The sequence below is a fragment of the Lissotriton vulgaris genome, chromosome 6, assembly GCF_964263255.1.
Source record: "Lissotriton vulgaris chromosome 6, aLisVul1.2, whole genome shotgun sequence".
Classification (NCBI taxonomy): Eukaryota; Metazoa; Chordata; class Amphibia; order Caudata; family Salamandridae; genus Lissotriton; species Lissotriton vulgaris.
The window spans coordinates 705,876,973-705,900,686 of record NC_141694.1 but is presented as its reverse complement, the minus strand read 5'-3'; the positions used below and the strand labels follow the sequence as shown (position 1 = coordinate 705,900,686).

At 43.4% G+C, this 23,714-nt stretch overlaps 1 protein-coding gene across 2 annotated transcripts in view; it reads right to left on the bottom strand.

Annotated features, from left to right (window-relative positions):
- SCML4 (Scm polycomb group protein like 4) overlaps positions 1 to 23,714 on the bottom strand; it is a 488,412-nt gene that overhangs the window by 196,939 nt on the left and 267,759 nt on the right. For both annotated transcript variants that reach the window (XM_086926686.1, XM_086926687.1), the window contains exon 4: positions 13,700 to 13,829. In XM_086926686.1, coding sequence (XP_086782812.1) covers positions 13,700 to 13,829 — 130 coding nt within the window. The remainder of the gene's footprint in view (positions 1 to 13,699; positions 13,830 to 23,714) is intronic.

The following is a 23,714-nucleotide window of genomic DNA, read 5'->3' as shown; positions in this document are numbered from 1 at the left end:
TAGATGTGGACTTAGGTATAGAAAATCTATACATACTTACTGGTTGATAATTTGATTCTCAATATTTTGGTCACAATATTGTTGCCACTGGATATTCCTTCCTCAATATTCTGGATCTATACCGCAAAAACTAGTATCAAGCCTACTAGGTTAGTGAGGTCACAAGGTGTTTCTTCAGAATCACAAGACTCAATTCTCTCTTCAGTGAGATAGAAAGAAAAAAATGCAAGACACTAGTTAAAAAATATTAAAAGCCTTCAAATAGCCTTGATGTTTTTTTCTCACTCAGATGAAGTCTACCATTGTGTTTGTTGCTCACCGATTAAGATGTAATCAGTGCGTAATTTGTACAAAAAAATGCCAGGGCTCTAGTCAGCAGGCCACTTCCCCTTGTACTGTCCACTGCCGCTGTCAATTACAGTAACAGCATAACTAATAAGTCACACTCCTATAAGTGTGACAATTCTGACAATTTCAGGACATCAAAGTTAAAATAATGGCCTTGGCAGCAGGTATTATTCATTCTCAATGTGTATTGAATTAACAAACAACAGTTAGAGTGCTCATCTCTGAATTAAGAAAACAGCACCCCCATGAGGCAGACTGTCAGAGGTATGGTGCTAACAATTAGTGCCGGTGCTGAGCACTGGAAACCACCTGCTCAAATTAAGCAATGGATGTAAATGTTCTTACTTGTATAGTCTGGGACTAATGTGATGTTTCTTTAGTATATGCATTAAATCAAGAAACATCATGCGTACATGCATGTTTAAAGGAGTGCAATATGTCAATACATGATGCATGACGCTGTAAGGAAGGTGGCCATCCGCTAGAACAAGGCCTTGAGTTCGAAAATATAATAAAATCATATTCTCAGAGGTCAAATCTGTGATGCAAGGTTGGGGTGGATTAAAATCCCCAACCTCTTCTTTGCATCGTTTCCAGCAAAGGCCTAATGACAATACAGCAAGGAAAAGCGAAGACAGCTGGGAAGGCAAAAAGACTTGTGTTGCTGAGGGGGGGGTTGTGAGAGGAATTTCAAATTATCAACCCTGACAAGTGCAAGCGTGTCTTCAAAATAAAAATTGGAATGAACTCTCAGAACCCAGGCGTAAAAGCAAGCAGACACGTTGAGAGGAAAGAAAGTGTTACATCTGGTGAAACTAAAGTATGTGAAAATACCTTTCCAGCGAGAAAACTAGTAAATCAATATGCAGGATGACAAGAAGAGAAGTGAAATGCTGCCATAATAATAGGAAAGGGGCTGGAAAAAAAGACTGCAATGGAAGCGAAGTGCAGTCGGAGAGGCTGGCAAAAAAAAAAACCTCAGAAACACTTCATACAGCAGCAGGGCAAATCAAAGGATACAGGACTGGCCACTTATCACACTGGGCATTTCCCCAGCGGGCCGGAGCTTTTGAAATCCTCTGTCACACACTCCAGCTCCAACAAGCACGTGGGGGCATGGAGAGGAGGGAGAGGGAGGGATGGATGGAGAGAGGAAGAGGCGATGGGAAGAAAGTTGGAGGAAAGAGAGAGAAAGAGAGGGCGGGGGTGAGGGTGAGGGAGAACAACGAGAGACGAAGAAGGTAGGAGACTGCCTGGACCTATTGGAAAAGAGCAAAAGACAGAAAAAGTAGGGAGTGCTTTGAACAGTGGTTGCTTTTAGTCCCAGTTTGGCCATGAACACGCTCGGATCAAACTTGAATTTGACCGCATTGGAGGAAAGACGTGATTTGTGGCAGCACCAATCACAGTTAGATCTGCAGAGAGAGAGAGAGAGAGAGAAGCAGGGGCGTAGCATCCATTAGTGCAGCAGGTGCAGTGGCACCAGGGCCCAGCGGCTTCCGGTTGGGGGCAGGCGGGAGCACGGAACACTGATTATTGATGTATTTTAAAACTCAGACAGAAGCCAGGGAGTCCATTCCCTTTCTGGTACTAGGGCCCATGACATACTGGTTACACTACTGGAGAGAGGTTATCGAAGCAGTTACAAGAAAAGGGTCTTGGAGCCTACCTTTTCCTACCCTTGGAGTTATTAATGGCATCCATAACTCTGAGGGTGGAGAAAATCCCAGCCATTACAAGTTGGACCATGAGGTACCTTGGAGATGAGGAAGTACAGGAGGGATCAGTAGTTCCGGGTCTGAATCCCCGTTAATAGCCCATTTCCTCCCGGATTTTCAAATGGGGATTTCAGTTGCTTTCGAAAAGATTATTTAAAATGTAAGAGATTATGAAAAAAAACATGCTTCACTGAAATCACGGAAATGACAAGATGAGAAAACCTCACCTCTCCATATTAACAGAAAGAAAATGAAATGTAACGAAATATGCCGATTTAGAGTGTATTTGAAATATAATGAAGAAACAGTAGCATGAAAGACATTGTAAAACTAGAATGTTTGCAAAGCAGAGATTGCTTAACTACTTGTGCAGTAGTGGACAAAAGAATATGCAGGAGAGAAGCCAAATCTTACCAATATGATGCAGATGAGAGTCCTTCTTGTAAATTGGTACCATAACATTTTTGACCAAAGGAAATGTCATATTATAGAAGCCCTGCAAATGGAAATCACTAATGTTTCTGGGAAGTGGCAATCTTTATGTGTTTTATGGGTGGGAGATTTTAATTGTACATCGTGTGAATTTAGTAACGGAAGCGTTTGTGGTTTCTTGGACACAGATGACCAGCCTTTGGCGCATTCCATTCACACCCCGCAGGGAGAGGCGCTGAATACTATCATCATCGAGAACAACCTGGTCAGTCTGAATAATAGTTTTCCAGTCCAGTGCCCTAATTTTGTTGGTGGGGGTAGGGAAAGTTCGATTGATTTTATGTTTATTTCTAGGGAATGCTCCTCCTTGGTGTGCACTTTTCATGTGGCTCCAGAAATAGAAAGTGACCACAACCCATTCATTGTTTCGCTTAAAGTAATAGCAAGAACATCAGGGGGTGATGGTCACTCGATTGACTACAATCTCAATAAAGGCATAAGAGTAAGCTGGGGGAAAATAAATCCAACACTGTTTGAGGAAGAAACGGTCCATTCTAATTTAGAACTGATTATGGTTTGCTTGGAACAGGATTCTTCCTCATCCACGATTGTTCAGAACTATGAACGGCTCTGTGCTAATGTAGCTGAAAGATTAACCTGTCCAGCTAGGCCTAAGCAGCACCACGAGACACGTTTGTTTAACGCAGAATGCTCTAGAGTACACAACATTTAAAAAACTGCTCTACAATCACCCCCCGGAATAGAGAACTATTAAAACATGCAAGACGTTTATATAAAACTACCATCAGCATAAGGAAAGAAGAGTTGAGGCACATAGTGTGGGATGCTTTGGAAAGAGCAAGTGCTCTTAGAGATAGCAAAAGTTTCTGGGCCATTATCAACCGTCCCCAATTCACTGAAGAAGTGGGAAAAATGGAGACTATGATCATAGGTGATACCTGGGAATCACACTTTGTGCCCATTTTTAATCCAAATGGTAGAGAGTTGTTGATGTATAATTGGGGTCTCCCAGCCGACATGACAAAGGCAGAAGAGCTTAGCGTGTCACTCAGGGTGACTGAGGTGGAGGAGGCACTCGCAAAGGAGATGAGCAGGAAAGCTCCAGGTCCAGATGGAGTCCCATTACACCCTTTAAAGTTAAACATAAATCTTTGGACACTCCTGCTTACTCAGGTTTTTTAATCGGTAGTGACTGGCCCAATCCCAGTATCCTGGAAAGAGGCCAAAGTTGTGAACGTGTTAAAAAAAGGGAACATAAATGATCCTGCCTGCTATAGGCCTATTTACATAATCGACTCCACCGTTAAAGTGTTAGGTAGGATAATCCTTGCCCGACTGGAGACCTGGGCAACTAGCAGGGGGATCATTTAAAAAACACAGCATGGGTTCCGGAGGGGACTAGGAACTACAGAGCTGTGCCTAAATTTATCCCTGATCATGGGCAAGTACATGAGGGCATAGAGTGGTTCTATATACCATGCATTCATGGACTTGTCATGCACATTTGATACTGTGAACAGGGGTAAATTATGGGCACTAATGACAGACATGGGCTTTGAAAGTGCTCTAATCCTGCTCCTCAAAAGGTTACATACCAACACATCTGTTTCCATAAGATTTGATTCACAGGGGGAAAAGACGAGGCCCATTGCCGGCAGGGGTGTATTTTAGCCCCGTTTCTTATTTTAATATATACGAACGGCCTGGAAACCTTTTTATTAGGCGAGAAAATTGATTTTCCACGCATCAAAGGACAGCCATCTCTGCTAATTTCGTATTCGGGCGATACTGTACTCATGGCTTTGACGGCTAACAGCCTCCAAACCGCCCTGGATGCCATTACAAACTTCATGGCGGCATTAGACTTGAGGGTTAACTACTCAAAGTCTTACATAATGGTATGCGGCCCAAAAAAGACTAAAACTAGAAGTTTGAACATAAGGGGTAAGCCCATTGAAAGGGTGGAACAGTTTACATATCTGGGTAACATGGTTAGTAAGGATATGAAATGGGATTCGTTGATCACAGCTAGAGCACAGCAAATAAGCAGAGTAGTAGAGGGGCTTTTTAGGTTTGCTAGTAAGTTAGACCACAAGCCAGTGCCTGAGCGTGTTACCTAATACAAGGCAAAATGTATGTTGGTTGCATTGTATGGGGCGGGGTGTGGAGTTACCAAAGAAGCCGCCCGTTGCAATTGGTGGAGAACAAGTTTATAAAACGCCTGTTGATGATTCCTAGCAGTGCTGCCACCTCATTTTCTCATCGAGAATTGGGGATGGAATATATAGAATATCACATTGGTGCTGCCCCCTTGCTTTTGTGGGCCAATATCTGGGTCTCAGAAGAGTTACAGTTTTCTAGGGAGATCATCGAAGACTGTATTAACTTGGACTAGTCTCTGAGGATCCCTTAGCTTCGGTTTGTGAGGGATAGGTTACTCCAGATTGGGCTGGGTGAGTACTTTGACACCCGGTCAAGCATCCCCATTAATGCGAAGGGCAAAATCAAAGAGGAGTACACTGTCTGGGCAAAAATATGCCATTCACAACTGGAGGTACCCGGCCCTAGCTGCCCTTTTATGCATGAACAGCAATATTACCTTTCTTTCGCCACGAACAGCCAGATGCGTTTTCTTTTAACAAGATTCTGTCTTAGAATGCTGCACTTTCTGGTAGGGTTACCTAAACAATCCGGTTGGACAGACAACCTAGATGCGTCACTTTGTAAATATGACGCAACATAGTGCATTTTTTACCCTGCTGGCGCGTCACAAAATGTGACGCCCCCGGCCGGCGCAAAAGTGACGCAAGGGCTCATAAATAAGCCCCTTAGTTTCCTTTTTTTCATTACTTCGGAAGCAAGTCTGAGTGACCCAGAACGTCCCCTTTACATGAAGACTACTCCCCCACTCGGGTGGAGTTTAACCCTGTTAGGCTATGGTGGTTGCTCTGATTTTTCCAGCAGGGAAGTGTTTGCTACATGTCCTACTTTTTAAATACATTGAACTCTGTCCATTGACTGTCCAGGGCCTTCCTTAGGGGTGACCTATATGAAATAAAAAGGTAGATTTGGGCCTGGAAATTAGGTTAACTTGTAGATCAAAATGTTATTTTAAAACTGCACACACATGCTCTGCAGTGGCAGGTCTGAGGCATGTATAAAGAGCTACTTAAGTGGGTGGCACAATCAGTGATGCAAGCCCAATAGTAGCATTTGATTTACAGGCCCTGGTCACATGCAGTGTACTTTACTAGGGACTTATGAGTAAAACAAATATGTCAATTGTGGATAAAATCAATGTTACCATGTTTAAGGTAAAGAGCACATGCACTTTAGCTCTGTTGAGCAGTGGTAAAGTCCCCAGAGTTCTAAGGCCACTAAAAACAAAGTCAGCATAAACAGGTGGTTAGAATGCAAAAAGTCTGGGGAAACCACGCCAAGGACGCCAGTCAGGCTATATATTGTTCTGAAATGTATAAACAAGCATTTGCAAACCCCATAGGTCTCCACTTTGTACGGTGCTGGCCAATCTTTTGACTTTACAAAGAAAAACAACAATGCCTGCTTAGTACACATGCTGCCCATATACTGATTCAAAGCACCAACATTTTTTGACATAGTGGGTAGGGTACAGTTGTAATGATGTAAAATAAAAACAAAATTTATCCATTTCAAAAATGATCCTTTTGTCCTTAATTGGCCGTCATATGATCCCAATGAGATCCTAAACAGCACAGATAAACACTTTTCACCAGGCCTCATAATAACAGTAGGCTGCATTCTGGGATTTTGAACTCATGCTCACTATATTATATTTGAAAGTTCAATTACAAGAATGCAGCACGATAGGGGCAAGATGGCGGCTGCGTGAGGTTCTGCAATTCACCACCCATCAATGACTTCAGGCTCAAAAGCCAGGACCTACTGAAATGGTTCATTAGTATCATTTGGGGCAATAGGCCCAGCAATAAGAAATGGTGTTGGGTTTATGTACATCCTCTCTCATCCACTTTGCAAAGATGTTGGGCAGAATGAAAAGATGCGCTTGTAAACATTAAAATGGTATGAGAAGGTACAGAGTTAAAAAGTGTTTTCACATGCAGTCTTGATGTTCTGCAAAGCTGACAGAAACGAGGTTCTCTGGCAGGTGCAGCAAAGTGTCTCAGGTGGGGCTACCCTCCTGTTAGTTTACACCGGAGCTGGCCCTGTTTTACGCATTTCCTGTTTCGGGGGAAGTAATGAGTGAACTTAATGGTCTTGTAACACAGCAGATGCTTTCAAACTCAGGTAACTCACATATGGCAGGCTCAGATGAGCTTCAAAGGTTGTGAAGTTAAGACACTTGCAAGTCTGTCGATTTGCTGGCTGAGCCTGCAACCAGTTGGCGGCTGCATCTTCGCACCTTGCCACTTTTGGCCGAGGAGGCAGAGCAGACGTCTTAGTTTGTTTTACTCCACGCAGTGTTTTTTCAACCTACTTACCGCACCGGGCAGGGTACACAGCGTCAGTGTGTACAGTGGTAGCACAACATCCTGTTCGGGGAGCTCAACCTCCACATGAATCAACACCAGACGAGCAACTTCACTCACGCGAGAAGAGAGGAAACCAGCAGCCACCCTCCCCGTCTCTCGCGAGATTGATTATTTTATAAACATCAAACCACATGAAGGGAATATTGAAAAGCAGGAGTGACACAAGAGCGGCAGCTGCTGCTTCATTAAAAGACTGTGTACAAAGCAGTGATTATTTTGTAAAATAATAAGTGCCAGGGCTTTGGCCAGGCGGCCACTGCACCTTGCACCACCTATTGCACCGTAATCGCTGCCTCTGACGGTACCAAAACATCTCTCACGCCTGCAAGTGCGACAGTTCAGATTATCCGAGGTCCACATAACTAAAGGAATGGCTGTGGAGATTGGTTTAGTAATTTTTAGGTCGAGCTGGTGTAGCAGCGCAGCTGCGTCCAGCGAAGCATCTTTTGTTGTCCACTTCATGGGAATGTGAAACAGGGGATGTGCACGCGCAAGCCCTCGGCGCTTTCACCTCGTGGGCGCGCACGCCCAGCCCGGCGCTGTGCATATCTCCTGTCTCACATTCACAGTAAGTCAGCCTCTCTAAATCGCGCGCGCACACACACAGCCACACTCAAGCATGCGCACACACACACACATAAATACACACAGGCACACACACAGACACGCGCACACACGCACACACACACGCGCACACACACACACACGCACACACACACCCCCACGGGCTCACGCGCGCACACACAGCCCCCCCACCCCACTCACCGGGTCACTTGGGCTCCTCTCGTCCCACGGTGGTGGTGGCTGCACGGGTTGGTAGGCCACAGGGGCAGGCACCGGCAATGTGCCTCGAGCACCCTCCGCTTCTGTGTCTTTTCTCGAAAGGCAGAGTCCGCCTTGCCTGGATTTAAATCCCTGCTGCAGTCGGCGCGAGTCTTGTGCCGTCGCATCTTTTACACTATGATAATCCCTTCTGTACGTTAATGGGCCGCACTTTACTGCCCTGCAGCTAGATAGAAATGCACTTCTCAATGCATTCCTGAGATTTATATAGCGTGGGCGCATGTGTGCTGCACAGAGCAATCAGCAACCATTAAAGAAAGTACGTTCAGACAACGTGCAGTGCTCGTGTGCCCCGCCCCCTTCCCACGCATCGAGATGCCTCAAGGCGCCAGCCTCCAGGTGAAGTAGGATAAATTAAGCTTTCAGGGACCTGTTTTGTACGCTCTGCTCAGAAGTTGTAATAACCCTTGCCTTCAGGGGTTCGTTTTTGTAGGGGTGGGCAGATTTCCTGGGGTGCAAAGGGCTTCCAACAAACAAACATTCAGCTCTTGAGGGGTGGGGGGGATAGTTGCTGTATTTTTAAGGTTTGCTTTGAATGGATGACATTATACACGCTTAGGGTGTAGCTTAAGATACTCAGACTATTTTTTGGGGTACCAGTTTCACTAATTGTTACTGGATACCTGTTCCTATACCCGAGCAATCGTCATCTGATACTTTAGGCCAATCGGTTGTCTACGTTGACTACAACTCCCAGGATGCATCAGGGTGACGGCGGGGGCTGGGTTCTTGGTGTTCCGAGTGGCTTTTCTTCCATGAAACGAACGGACCATTGCTCCCAAGTTAACAGTCTCTGCTTTCAATGGGCAGGCACAGGATTTCTTTTTTTATTGTCTTCAAATCTGTTGGTTTTCTATTCACTGTTTTATAATACCTCACTTCAGGCGTTTCCAAAACGCTGTAAATGTCAGCTGTTACTTGTACCCAAATAAGTGATACATAATTTACATATCTAAGAAGGCGAAGGGGCAAGTCTCCCTTGAGAGTGTATGCGGAATTGACAAACGTTGCATAATATTTTTGGGTGGGGGTGGCGGGAGCAGTGTATTAAATACAACATTGAGTTGGGGAAGTTGTCTTTCTGTATGTATATGCGTGTGTATATGTCTATATGCTTCTTCTTTTGGGAGGGCTGGCTTATTTACCGGTCTTTACAATTGTTTGTGATTTCTGGAGATGCTACCCACAGTGCAGGAATGCTGCATCCGGATGCCCTGGTACTCTGCAGCATGCAGCACCCTTGACTCGTCCCTGTGATATCACCAAGCGCTGTGTGTGTTTGGCTATCACTGAGGAACTTTAGGAGCTAGTTATTATTATTGCCAAACCACAGGAACGCGTGAGTTGGCGCATTCCTTTCATGGCCTCCCTGGGCCCATGGAATGCACAGCCGTTCGTATCTAAAACAAGGCCGAGTATTACCTCCGCCGCACATTGTCTTCGGTGCCCTTTAAACATTCCTTTTTTCAAGAACAAGATTAGTATCGAAGCCGAGAGTTTGTTTATACCCTAGGTATGCCCTGAAGCATTTTAATGTTGCCGCATGACTCACACTGCTGCACGCATCACTCATTACCACTGAATGCCACAGCACCACTCCACGCCACAGCACCACTCAACGCTACAGAACCACTCAACACCACAGCACCACTCAAAGCCACAGCATCACTCAACGCCACAGCATCACTCAGCGCCACAGAATCACTCAGCACCACTGAATGCCACAGCACCCCTCAACGCTACAGCACCCCTCAACGCCACAGCACCACTCAATGCCACAGCACCACTCAACGCCACAGAACCACTCAACACCACAGCACCACTCAACACCACAGCACCACTCAACGCCACAGCATCACTCAACACCACAGAATCACTCAGCACCACTGAATGCAACAGCACCCCTCAACGCCACAGCACCCTCAATGCCACAGCACCACTCAATGCCACAGCACCACTCAACACCACAGCATCACTCAACGCCACAGCATCACTCAACACCACAGCACCACTCAACACCACTGAATGCCAAAGCACCCCTCAACGCTACAGCACCCCTCAATGCCACAGCACCCCTCAATGCCACAGCATCACTCAACGCCACAGCATCACTCAACGCCACAGCATCACTCAGCGCCACAGCACCACTCAACACCACAGCACCACTCAACACCACAGCACCACTCAACACCACATCACCACTCAACGCCATAGCATCACTCAGCGCCACAGAATCACTAAGCACCACTGAATGCTACAGCCCCCCTCAACGCCACAGCACCACTCAATGCCACAGTACCACTCAGCGCACAGCATCCCTCAACACCACAGCATCACTCAACGTCACAGCTTCACTCAACGTCACAGCATCACTCAACGTCACAGCATTACTCAACGCCACAGCATCACTCAATACCACAGCATCACTCAACGCCACAGCATCACTCAGCACCACTCAACACCACAGCACCACTGAATGCCACAGCATCACTCAGCCCCACTGAATGCCACAGCATCACTCAGCACCACTGAACAGCACAGCGTCACTCAGCACCAATGAAGGCAACAGCATCACTCAGCACCACTGAACGCCACAGCATCACTCTGTGCAACCATTCAACAACAACTGGTTCTAATATGTTCTCTCAATGTTTCAAGCCTTATTACAAATGTCACGAAAAGATGTTAATATTTCACTCCTGTTCTTGGATTTTCATCACAATAAAATACAATGAACATAATCTTCCCAAAAGTGATTTACAAAAGTTTAAGCTATTGCCATTATAAATTACAATAACTTTTATTTAAGTATTAATTATTTAAAAAAATAAAAGCCATTGCTATTTGTAATATTAATACATCTAAGTCATGTAAATACAACACATATTGCATTACAAATGCTACAGGTGTCACGTTTGCGAAAGTTAAAACTATTGGCATTGTAAATGACAAAGCTATTAATTTCGTTATTTTCCAAACCAACACATAAATAAAATATTTGTCATTTACAATACCAATAGCTCAAACTTTCCTAATGCGAGACCTATTGCATTGCAAATGCTTGTTTAAATATATATTGTATTCATAAAAAACAACCGTTCTTCTGCTCATCTCTAAATTGAATGAGCAGCGCCACCATGTGGTAGACTGTCATACCTTTGCTGTTGGCAATTATGTGGTGCCCAGCACCGAAAACCAATCAAGTGCCAGTGCCGAGCAACGGAAACCACCGGCTCAAATTAAGCACTGGTACAAAGACTGACTTTGTATCATGTGTAACTTGGTGAGTAAGATTCTTCAGATTTCCCAACAATCACACTGGAGTATCTTGTGAAAATAGACCATCTGAGAAAGCAGAGAAGCAGGGCATGGGTGGGGGGGGAAATGCAGTGTACTAGAAGTGCTTAAAAGACAATGCTTTTCAAACTAACCAACAAAAACAGGGATAAGAGAGAAACGGTTTGTGTTTATTTATGTGTGTATGTCAAAGCCAAGTGAAATCTAACAGACACCTCGCCATATCTGACTAAAAGCACTTGTATTCAACTATTTACTATAAAATAATTTTTTTGGGGGGGGGGCCTAACACCTTAACCCCCCTCCCCGAAGCTACGCCCCTGTCTATAAAACAAGAAAGCCAGTGCTGCTCTAAAACAGTACAGAGCGGTAAACGAAAACATAGGTCAGTAGCATTGGCTTGCAGGATGAAAAGGTAAATAGCTGAGGTGTGCTGACAGTGCCATATTTCCGAGTCCTGAGCTGAGTTTAGCATCTTTTTAACTGGGGCATTCGGAGCAGCTCAATGTAAAAGCAGTAAATGAATCCCATAGGAGAGAAACTTACTGTGCTGTAAGAGGTAAAGGGGGTGGGGCTGCATCTCTGAAACAAACTGGCTCTGCAGGCCCGCCCCATGAGTAGGGGCTGGATGGTCATCAGTTCCAGAGGTGCTGTGCTGACAGTGAGTGCCGTTAAGAATCTGCTACTGCAGCCGGCAGCAGTTTAGTGGACTTGAAGTCACCCCTACTCTCCCCATAGAAGAAGTACTGAAAATGAGGGAGTGGTTGCGGAGTGAGCAGGGACACACTAATAACATTATTCAAAGGAAAGGAGTGGCCCAGTAACAGACTGCAGGTGTTGGACCCTCTGAAAATGTTTATTAATGTTTACAATAAAATAGAAACACACAACGATGAAAGGCAGGAGGCAAGGGGAAGGGATGGGAAGCAAAGGAGGAGTAGGTGGGAGAGGTGGACGAACAACTGAAGGTTGAGCAGAGAATGCTGGGGGATGCATTATATAGAGAAAAAAATACATTCAAACACTCAAGCAAAATGTAGCGACGGCTCCGGAGGAGCTTCGCCCCACAGGAAAAACAAAATGATAATATCATGTTAATATCATTTTCAGTATTGGCTCTGTTGTGTTTTTTTAGGCGTGGGCGGGCGGGCTGGGCTGCCGACAGAGAGGGGGAGGAGTGGTGGGCTCTTTTTAAGTGTGCATGATGGTTTGGTCGGCCGCCCTGGGCCTGCAAAACAGACATGCGCACTTAGCATGTTCTCCACCCGGCTGTATTGCACAGCCGGATGGAGAACATGCACAGGCTTGCCCCACCTGTTTAGGCGCCGAATCAGGCCAATCAGACCAATCATGACGCTGTAGTCATGCTTATGACAGTAGCATCGTGATTGACTTAGGGGAGTATGGGAGCTTGTGCGATTCCTGCATCGATCAAAGAGGACAGAGGAGAGGAGGAGGCCAGCAGGTAAGTGTCATTTTCTTTTTTTTTCCTTTCTTTTAGTCATTTATTTTTTTAACCCCCACCCTTCCCGCCCCACCATCACTACTGCCCTGTACCAGCCACTACTGACAAGTTGGGTCAGCAGTGAATAAGCTGAGGTGTAGGTGGTGGAAGAAATAGGGAGAGTTTAGAGGGGCAAAGATGTGACGGGAGAAGAAGAAATCTGGGAAGAGAGAGCAGGATAACACAAGTACTCCCATTTTATGTTGAAAGGAAAAGAAAATTGAAGTTCCTGGATGTACAAGTCATTGTTATGTCCTGCTCGACTCGTGCCTGGTCATTCCAGAGTTCTTGTTAAATGTGTGGACGGGGGTTCTGGAATGGTCAGACACGGCCTGGCAGTTATTGCCATGAAGTTGGGGGTGGCAATGTTGTTCCTTCTGCTGCTCTTGCCTCACTTAGTTTATTCTTAAATAAAATGCTCCTCTTGCTCATGATGACACCCTATCTTCTGGCCTTGACTGTAAGAGTCATCCAATCAAAAGGCTGGTACAGAACTATGCTCCAGGGGAAGGACAAACACAAGAAGAGGAAAGAAAGTCATTGAATAAGAAGCAATTAAATCGGATAGACAAGTGAGCCAACTGATGGTTGCAATATCGTCTCTTAAATCCCACAGTAAGTATTGGTATCGTCCACAATAGGCCAGCAACAATAGGCAAGACCTACAAATAAGTATCTTGCTTACCCTCCAGGAACTCCTAGTCTTCATTTCTAAACAACTGTTACATGTTTTTCTTAAGTGCTCTAATAGTTTTGTCAATGAATGCAACTCATTTAACCCCTTCCACGCTGATGACGAGCTGGGCTCGTCATGGCGTAGCCTCCTCGCACGCTGATGACGAGCCCAGCTCGTCACGTAAAGTGCGTTTTTAAAAATCTCAGCGTGCGAGCGGAATTCCGCTAGCGCGCATGAGGTTAACAGTTTGCCAGGAATTATCAAATCCAGAGTTTCTTAATAGTGTGTAGTGATAGAACTGGAACAGTTTGTAATGAGCATACAGTACCTGTAAGAGCTTGAGGGGTGGCTGAATTGGGGATGGTCGCTGCATCCTGAGGAATAGAGCTAATATCAGGCTCGGGTGTGCTTCGTGGAGGAGAGATGGCCAGAGGAGTCATGACAACACGGGATTTCAGCTGTAAATCATAAAAAGGACAGCGATTAACAGAGTGGAAGTCAAACCCATCTTACAGTAATGTTGGTTCATGCGCTTTCTTTACACAAGGTACCTCCGTTAACTATTACCTCCCAAAACCTGAGAGTCCATGAGAGCCACATGTAAGAAACAATTTTGCAGTCGCAAACGATGCGCATTGCAAAATGTGGTCATTTGCAAATGCAAAATAGCATTTCATGATTTATGAAGAAGTGTGGCTCACTGGTTAGAGGCGGCAGATCCGTAAGTAGAGGATGGCCCGGGACCAGGGTTCGATTCCCGACGCGGCAGGGTCGTGGACCAGGGTCAGCGGACTCGATAATTCTTGCCTCGGTGCCTACTCTAGTCAGGGACCACACTTGGCAACTCTGGGCATTAGCTTGCCTCATCTTCACAACGGCCCCCCCAGACCGCCGGGGATGCTTGGTCGCACCTTAGAGATACCCATTAGGGACCATCTCTCAGGGTGAGCCAGGACGGGTTCCCCAGCGGTCGAAGCGTGGAGATACTCCTCCGGGAGTCGATTCTAGCGCTATATAAACCCGCAATTAAATTAAATTAAATATGAAAGGCTTTGTAGTCGCAATTTTGGTAATCGCAAAAATTGCCATTACCTAAAATTGCGACTACAAATAGGGAATCGCAACGTGGGATTCCCTTAGCACATGTACCAAGCATTTTCTAATTGCAAACTGAGCATTTAGGAAAATGGTATTACCATCAACTTGAAGTCGATGGGAACCATGTGCAAATTTTGAAAAATGCATTCTTCAAAGTGCCATGTAGTGCACACATGCCCCACCCTTGACTTTGCATTACCTAATTTGCGATTACCAATTAGGTAATCGCAACTTAGCTAATGCAAAACCATTCACACCTATGGGCCTTTCGGCCCATTGAAACAAATGAAGTAGTATTACCTAATAGCGATTCCCTATTTAAGCAAATCGCTATTTGGTAATGTTAAGAAATCGCAAAATCTTTGGCAATTCCTTACATACATAGAATTTTGTGATTACCAAATAGCGATTCATTAAAAATTGCCATTTGGTATTTGCAAAATGCTTTCTGATACACATGTCCCCTAGTAGCATCCTATGATGCATCAAAGATTGGATTTACGGAGTGTAAATCTCTCTCCGTCCCAGCCCACTACCTGTCATAAGTTCAAAACTGGTCGTTATTTGGAAATGTTTGGCCACAAACATCCCTTGGTGGATTAAGATCACTCATGGCCCCATTAGTATGCGATCATTGTAATTATTCTTCTGCCAATCTCTGCCTAGCATCAGAATCCAAAGAACAATGATTCATTACAGTATGCATAAAAGTCCAAGTGGCACAATTCCAGGATAATGATCCACCTTGTTCCAAATGTAGGAAGTGTTGCCTTCATTCTAGAGGAATGAAAGAGCAATCTATCAAGGAAGTGACGTCAATTCACAAAACCCTCATTGGTAGTGTAAGTGACATCACACACCTTTTCACCCCTTAAGATGTCACAGGAAGAATCATAACATGCTTTTCTAATCCAATTTCATCACAAAAAGTAGCACCTTATTGCTTTTCTCCCCAGTGACATCAAATAATAATACATATATTTTTTTATTGTAACAAGAGTATACAACGCCCCGTAGGAGGGGCCAATCAAGTCATTTGTATCAATGGAGCAATACAAGCATTTTACATTGGAAACAACACCTCAAAGAACAATCCCGCCACCCTCCCCACCCCTATTCCCGACACTGTAAGCGTTATTCTTGAACCCAAAGCAGCTTATAAATTTTTACTCATACCAGTCCTCAATAACAGTCCCAATCCCACCAACTTGGACAGACAGCACATTATGACAACTGTTTACAGCAAATCAGGATTTCCAAGTAGGTACCCCAAGAGTGGAGCCCAAAAGTCCTTGGGCCGCGAGGCCACAAGTAGTTCCTCGGCATAGGTCCCCAATTGTTCCCTGCAATATAGCAAGTCTTGGACCCACTTTTTTACTGTCGGGGTAGTTTTAGCACCCCAGCATTGCGCCACCGCCCGCTTGGCAAACAAAGTAGAGACAGCCACAATCCTCCGATTACGTGGTTTGAGGTTCTAGTGATATCAAATTAAGTGACAATATTGAAGTAGTAAAATATCTGACAATATGCATAGGCAAATTAAAACTCTCTCTAACATTTCTGAAATTCTATTTTAGTTATCAACTATACCTTAATAGGATAAGTCATGACAGGTCTAAGGGTTCATAATGCAGTGGTGGGGTTTGGGCATATTTATGCAGGGGGTTGAAGCCATGGTATATCAGAGGTGCAGGTACAGTCATTATGTGCCAGAAGTACCGCCATCACATGCGGTGTATTGCTGTCATAAACTAGGCATTGCGGTTACAGGGTTTTACAGAGGTGCTACCATATTTTGTCTGGGTTGCTTCCAAGGTGCGGTCATATGTCAGATACTGGATTGTAGACCAGGCTTAGCAAGATCTTATTGCAAGATGATGTGATCAAAGTCAGAGGCACTACCATCATATGTCAAAGTACTGCCATCGTGTGTCTGGACAGTGCTATTACATGTCAAGTACAACCATCCTACAAAGCCACACTAGGGCCTAGATGTATCAAGATTCCTTTTTGCGAATCTTAAATAGCGATTTTTTGCGAATCGCTATTTAGAATTTGCAAAATGGAATGTATGTAAAAAATTGCATTTTTTTTGCGATTCCTTACTTATCTTTATTTGCGAATTCGCATTTTGCGAATTCGCAAATAAGGAATAATTCCCCATGCATTCCTATGGGCCAGGAGGCCCATAGGAATGATTGTGCAGTAATTCTCAAATTGCGAATTCGCAATTTGCTAATCGCAATTTGAGAATTATTTCAAGGGTGCAGGGGTGTCTCATGGACACCCTGCTGCACCCCTGAAACTTACATGTGTGTGCATATGGCACACATACATGCCCTATGGGCATGTATGTGTGTCACATGCCACCTTCAAAATAGTCAAATTTTGTTTTTTAAAAGGATTTCGCAAATTAACACGAACCTCAAATTGGTGTTAATTTGCGAATCCTTAACCCAAATTCGCAATTTTAAAAAGTTTCATACATGCCATTTAAGGAATCGCAAAATTGCGATTCCTTAAATGCATAAGCAAAATAAGGAATCGCAATTTTTTGCGATTCCTTATTTTGCTAATTTCTGATACATCTCAAAAGATGCTAAATGTCCGTTTGCGATTCCTTAAGGCCGAAATTCTGCGAATTTCGGCCTTAACGAATCGCAAACGGCTTGATACATCTAGGCCTAGGCATGTTACGCCAATGTGAAACAATATAACATAACACAACATTTTCTGCATGATAAGCAGGGATGGGTGTCATCTTACATCAGGCTACTATCCTTATACAGCTGGGTAATATCATCAAGTAAATTGGTGCCTTCCATCTGGACGGCCGGAGCAACCAACCCTCTAGCATCCAACATGCATGTCAAGAACCAGTGAAGATCACCATAGAAATGGCTGACAAAACACTAAAGTAGCATGAACGCATAATTTACACGTTCCAAGAACTCCTCTGGCTCACTGTGACTTGCTTGTATGATGTAAAGCTCTGTCACTTCGCCTTTCTTGCCATTACATTCAATATTCACCTCAATCTCACATGGCCAGGTTGATGGTTGTGTGTCCGGGGTGTGTAGCTTACCCACCACATTGACATTCATGGAGCACTCTATGTGTTAAGCTGTAACGTGACTTGATACCAGATGAGTATCCTGACACACCAAATTGTGCCCCTAGCTCTGCACACTGGATGGACGTTATTATTGCACATTTTGATATAAAATTACGCTATGGTGTGTTTACCCAGTGTGCAATACGTAGTATGGTGCTATGCCTTCAATATTCCCTGGTTGCATAATTGTTGTTGCTAATTGATTTGTTATACACCTTCTGTCATTATGTAAAAAAAAAATAAAGAACGAAGGAAGGCAAGTAAGAAAGAAAGAAAGAAAAAAGAAAGAAAGAAATGCAAGTAGATTGTATATATTTTCTGTTCACTGCTAAAAAAAACTTTCAGTGTAGACAATGGAAGATGCCTTCACTTAATGCAGTGGTTGCCATGTTGACCTATTTCAACATTTGATTACCAGCTGGTGCAGTCATTGGTGAGAGTCAGAGATGCTGCTTGGTAAAACATTGTCTAGGACTTTGCCAATTATCTATTTAGAACTTTTGTGCATTGCATGCAAGGCGCAGGGACTACACCTCTCTAAATAATATATTGATCATAAGAGAGCAGGACGTCTGTCCAGGAAGCTGGGTGCTTAAGTCCATTATAGAGTATCTCGGTCTTGCCTTGATGTATTGCATCTGTATGTGACCTTTGGCACCATCAACATAAATGATCACTTATAGGGTTGTCTCTAAGTCCACGTTGACACAGGCAATTTGGACCATATCTGAATCCATTAATTTCTATCATAGATTTTCCATGATTTTGTTACTCTTCTTTTTTATCCAGGCATGCAAACTCACTTGTGTGGCTCCTGAGGTATTGTTTTTATTTGTATTTGCCCAAATCCTCGAAGTTATACGTTCATATTACGTAATAATGTAATGTTCTTCAAGAACATATGATAATGCAGTGGCGGAATGTTTCAGTGCCTTTGGTGAAAATGTTGTTTTCTCATTGACCTACAGCACTAACAAGTTCTTCTTTTTAAGTTCTTGGTTAAATGTGACTTTTATCATCTATGACACTACATCTGAAGGCTTCTATAGCAACTTCTCTCTGTTTCTACGATTACATTTTCTAATAGTTTAGATGGCAGACTACTAGCGTACATTATAAGGCGCATTCTCCTTTCCTCTTTAGTATCTGCTATGTACAGCACTCACTTGATCCGCTCCCTTCATGAAGAGTGCTAAATTCAAGGCAAGTGTATTGTCTCCATTAAGCTCTTACAAATGGAAGGTTGTCGTATCTATGGTTCAGACCCTTAGTCCTTCTATATTCTTTATCTGTCTCTATTGCTTAGAATGCCTGTTAAGTTCTTTCCTTGATGTTCTGTCTGTTGGCAGTTGCTGCCTGATCTCTGCTCTTAGCTGACGCTACTTCATGCATGCTGTGAAGGATACTTATTAAAGAACCTATTCTTCACCAGTCTCATCTCCGCTTATCATTGAAGACTGGATGTAACATTTGGCGACGTTTGGGATTTTTCCTAAATTTCCTTCACTTCTCCAGCATCCACAGAAGTACTGGGAGGCTTTCTCGACCATCCGAGAGCGCTAGAACTTTTTCTACAAGAAACGCGCTTCTTCTTCAAAAGGTCGTATGAAAACCCTTATTTTCTGACAGTTCCTACCTGTCCTGCGCCATTTAATCTTCACTGCGCACCTTCGTTTCTCGAGCGAGTTTCTCCTCGAGTGCCATAAGACTCCACGTTCCTCCCTCTCGAGCCAGCTTCAGCTTGAGGATTCTATTCGAACGCTCCCATTTGAGTCTTCTTTCCCGGCCATCTTCGTCTCCTCCTCCCAGTCAGCTTCTGCGCACGTCACAATCCTCCGCCCAGCCCATGACGGAGTGACGGGCTTCACGTTTGCTTCACCCGACGTGACTCCATCTTGGTGCAGTTCACGCAAGCCTCCTCATCGTAATTTGCATGCGCTGTCAATTTCATGCGCTCGTTTCTTCAAGGCCATCCTTTCTCATCGTCTGAGGTTTAATTACGGTGGACAACGTGTTTTTCATCATTTTCACAGCGTATTTTTTTTTTAAATTTTACCTCATTTTTCACGACGCTGTTCTGGACTTCAAACAGTTTTAACCGTCTTCAGGTTTGGTTCTGTTTTATTCAAGTCTTTGGTTCTGTTTTTCCCACGGCACATCTCTTTGAATTCTACTCGATGATGTGCACATCTTACCAAGTTCTTTAACACTCTCCTGGAAAGTTAATTGACTGAGACTATTTTTGTTTTGTGTTTTTTTTCTTTTCTGAGTGTCTTTTATTGTGTTCTCTGTGCACATTTTTGCTTTGATATGTCACAAAACATTGTCACTCCTCCTTATTTTCTTCCTGATCCAGGTGTACCTAAAACTAAATGGAAACAATGGTTCAAGGGTTTTGGTAGTTATATCATTGCTTTAGATGGTCAAAAATTTGAACCTGACAGAAAGTTAGCCTTACTTTATAACAGTCTAGGAGCTGAAGGCCAACGCATTTTTGATCATTTACCCGTTTCTCCCCAACCTCATGAAACTGATTGGGATGCTTTTCAAGAAGCTGTTTCCAGACTTGCTAAATATTTTATAGATGAAACCAGTGTAGTTGTTGAACGTCACAAATTCTATACCAGACATCAGTTTGAGTTTGAGTCAATTGACACTTTCTTAACAGAACTTAGAGTTTTGATCGCAACGTGCGAATTTGATGGTAACATTGATTCTTACCTCAGAGATCAAATAGTTGTAAACTGTTTTAATAAAAAGGTCCAAGAGAGATTACTATGCTGCAGGGATCCATCTCTCAAAGAAACTCTTGAACTTGCTAGAGGAGTTGAGAGATCTGTCTCTTCTCAAAGAGTCTTGAACAAAAATAAAAGTGAAACTTTGTCTGAAGCTGTCAATGCTTTAAGCATTAAACCTAAGCCTTTCCAATTTAAAAACAAAGATACCAGAGAGCCCAGGAAAAGTTTTGCGTGTTTCAGGTGTGGTTCCTCCTCACATTTAGCCAATTCCAAAAGTTGTCCAGCTCTTAGTAAAACTTGTCTTAATTGTAAACGTACTGGTCACTTTACCAGGGTGTGTAACAGAAATCCTGTAAAAATCAATGCCATTGAAAATGTTGAGTTTTCTGAACCTGAGAATGTATGTACAGTTGTTTCCTCTAAAAAGATTGTTTTGTACATTGATGCTGAGTTGGATGATGGTGGTCCTATCTGTGACATCACCATTGGTGATACAGTAATTCAAGTGACGGTGGATTCTGGTTCTCCAATCACCTTTGTCACTGACATCTTATTTAATTTGCATTGGAATTCCTCCCATTTATTCCCTCCTGATATTCACACCATTTCCCTTGGTGGTCATTCCATTGACATGTTGGGATTTTTCAATGATACCATAACGTTTGAGGACAGGTCCATTGCTACTAAAATATATGTAGCCAAAAATGGGTACAACATTTTGGGATGGAAAGATCAGGGCAAATTTGGCATGGTTTTAAGACCAGGCACTTCTTGTCCTATCTCTTTGGTTGAGGTTGATTCTTCCCCTAATCTTACCTTACACCAACTTCTAGCCAAACATAGTGCCCTTTTCAAGGACAAGCTGGGTCTTGTTCATGACTTTGAGCATCGCATTGTCCTCAAAAAGGATGCCATTCCTGTTGTCCATAAAGTAAGGAATGTCCCTCTATCTGTTAGGTCCCAACTCAAACTACATTTAGAGCAGCTTTGCCTTGACAAGGTTATTGAGCCTATAAATTCTTCAGAATGGGTCGCCCCCATTGTTATCGCGAAGAAAAAGGGTAGCAAAGACATAAGATTATGCATTGATTTAAGATCTTTAAATAAAAATATCTTAATTGATTGCTTTCCCCTACCCAAAATCCAAGATATGTTAGCCCAACTTGGTGATTCTAAAGTTTTTTCGTGTCTGGACTTAAGATCTGCCTATCACCAGGTTGAACTCTGTGAAGACTCCCGTGATTTGACTTCTTTTAACACACCTTTTGGTCCCTATAGATTCCTACGCATGCCTTTCGGGCTTGCGTCTGCAGCCTCTGTCTTCCAGAAGCTCATGTACAAAATGTTTGGTAATTGTAGCAATGTGTTAGCTTACCAAGATGACATTCTGATTTATTCCAAATGTGATGATGATCATCTAAAGAAACTTTCAGAAGTGTTGAACATTCTTGAAACCAATGGTTTCACTGTAAAAAAAGAAAAGTGTAAGTTCATGGTGGACAGCATTGATTATCTTGGCCATCACATTTCCAGCAGTGGCATCTCTCCCAAACAGGACCTTATTAAAGCCATTGTGGACAGTCCCTGTCCTGAGAACAAAGATCAACTTAGGTCTTTCCTGGGTGTTTGTGAGTATTACTCTAGATTTGTGGATTGTTTTGCTTTACAGACTGAACCTTTAAGAAAATTGCTCAGGAAAGGTGAAAAGTTTGTTTGGGATGATTCTCTTAACAAGACTTTTGTCCATTTAAAGAAACTCATTGTTCAGGCCCCCTCTCTCCATTCTATTAGAGATGACATTCAGTCGGTTGTCACGGTGGATGCAAGTGGCATCGGGTTAGGGGCTGTTTTGTCCCAGTTAGTTGATGGAGTAGAACAAACTGTTGGGTTCGCCTCCAGATCCCTTTCTCCTGCAGAACGCAGATACAGCACTATTGAGAGGGAAGCTCTGGCTTGTCTTTGGGCCACCAAGCACTTCGAAACTTACCTTTGGGGTAGAAGATTTATTTTGGTGACCGACCACAAACCCTTAGTGTTCCTTTTGTCGAACAAAGATCACAATAGTCTCAGTCCTCGTTTAGTCAGGTTACTCTCAAGAATGTATGAATTTAATTTCTCTATTACACATATTCCTGGAGGTAAAAATACTCGTGCTGACTTCCTTTCTAGATGTCCCCTTAAGGATTCTGAAGATTCTTCTTCTCTTTGTGAGGACTCTGAGTGCGTTGTAGGTATGGTTGATGGTTTGTTGTTCTCTGAGAATATCATCAGCAAGGATGAGTGGTTGGAGTGTGTTAAGTTGGACAAGGTCCAAGACTTAGTCAAGGGTCATGTTATCAAGGGCTGGCCCGATGACAGGAATCTTGATTCTGGCTTACGTTTGTTTTCTAAAGTCAAAGATGAACTTACTGTAGAGGATGATTTTTTGATGAGGGGCTCCTTGTTAATTCCTCCTAACAAACTCAAAGTGAAATTGTTGTATTTGGCCCATCTTGGTCATTTAGGGATCACCGGTACCAAGAAAAGGTTAAGACTCTACTACTGGTGGCCAAATCTAGATGTTGATGTTGAAAATTTTGTTGGTAGATGTTCCTGTTGTTTTGAAGCTGACAAGTCTCTCAAGCTGCGGAATACCCCCCTTATTCCTGTTCCCTACCCCCAGGGCCCCTGGGAGAAACTGGGCATTGACTTTATTGGTCCCATGTATAACTTGAAGCCTCATTTAAGATTTGCCTTAGTCCTTGTGGATTATTTTTCTAAGTGGGTTGAGTGCAGGTTCATGTCTGATCCCTCCACGGTTGGTGTTATTGATTTTCTGGATGACCTCTTTCATAGAGAAGGGATCCCAAAGTATCTAGTCTCTGACAATGGTGTCCAGTTCAAGTCCCATGTCACTCAAAAGTTCTTATCCAATCTTGACATCAAACATTTGACTGTTGCTCTATACAGCCCACAAGGAAATGGCATGGTCGAAAGGGTTAACAAGATGCTAAAAGATACTATCCAGTTAGCCTGCATGCAAAATTTGGATGTTCCCAAAGCTGTCAAAGAAAGGTTGTGGAGTTATCACAACACACCCCATTCCACAACTGGCATTACCCCTTTTGTCTTGTTAAAGAAACGTTTTGGCTCTTCCAAGCTTAGTCCCCTCTGGGTACTTGACAAGACTAAGGTTGATGGGAAATTACCCAATGTTGATCAGGTTCGTAACAGGGTTGTTTCTATGCAAAACAAGATGAAAGCTGCTTATGATGACAAATTTAAAACTAAAGTGGTTCCTTTCAATGTGGGTGATTCCGTCAAAGTCAAAAGACCTTTGAAAAACAGTAGTCAGTCTTCAAAATTCTATCCTGCTTCTAAAGTTATCAGAGTCTCCAAGAATGCTGTGTTAC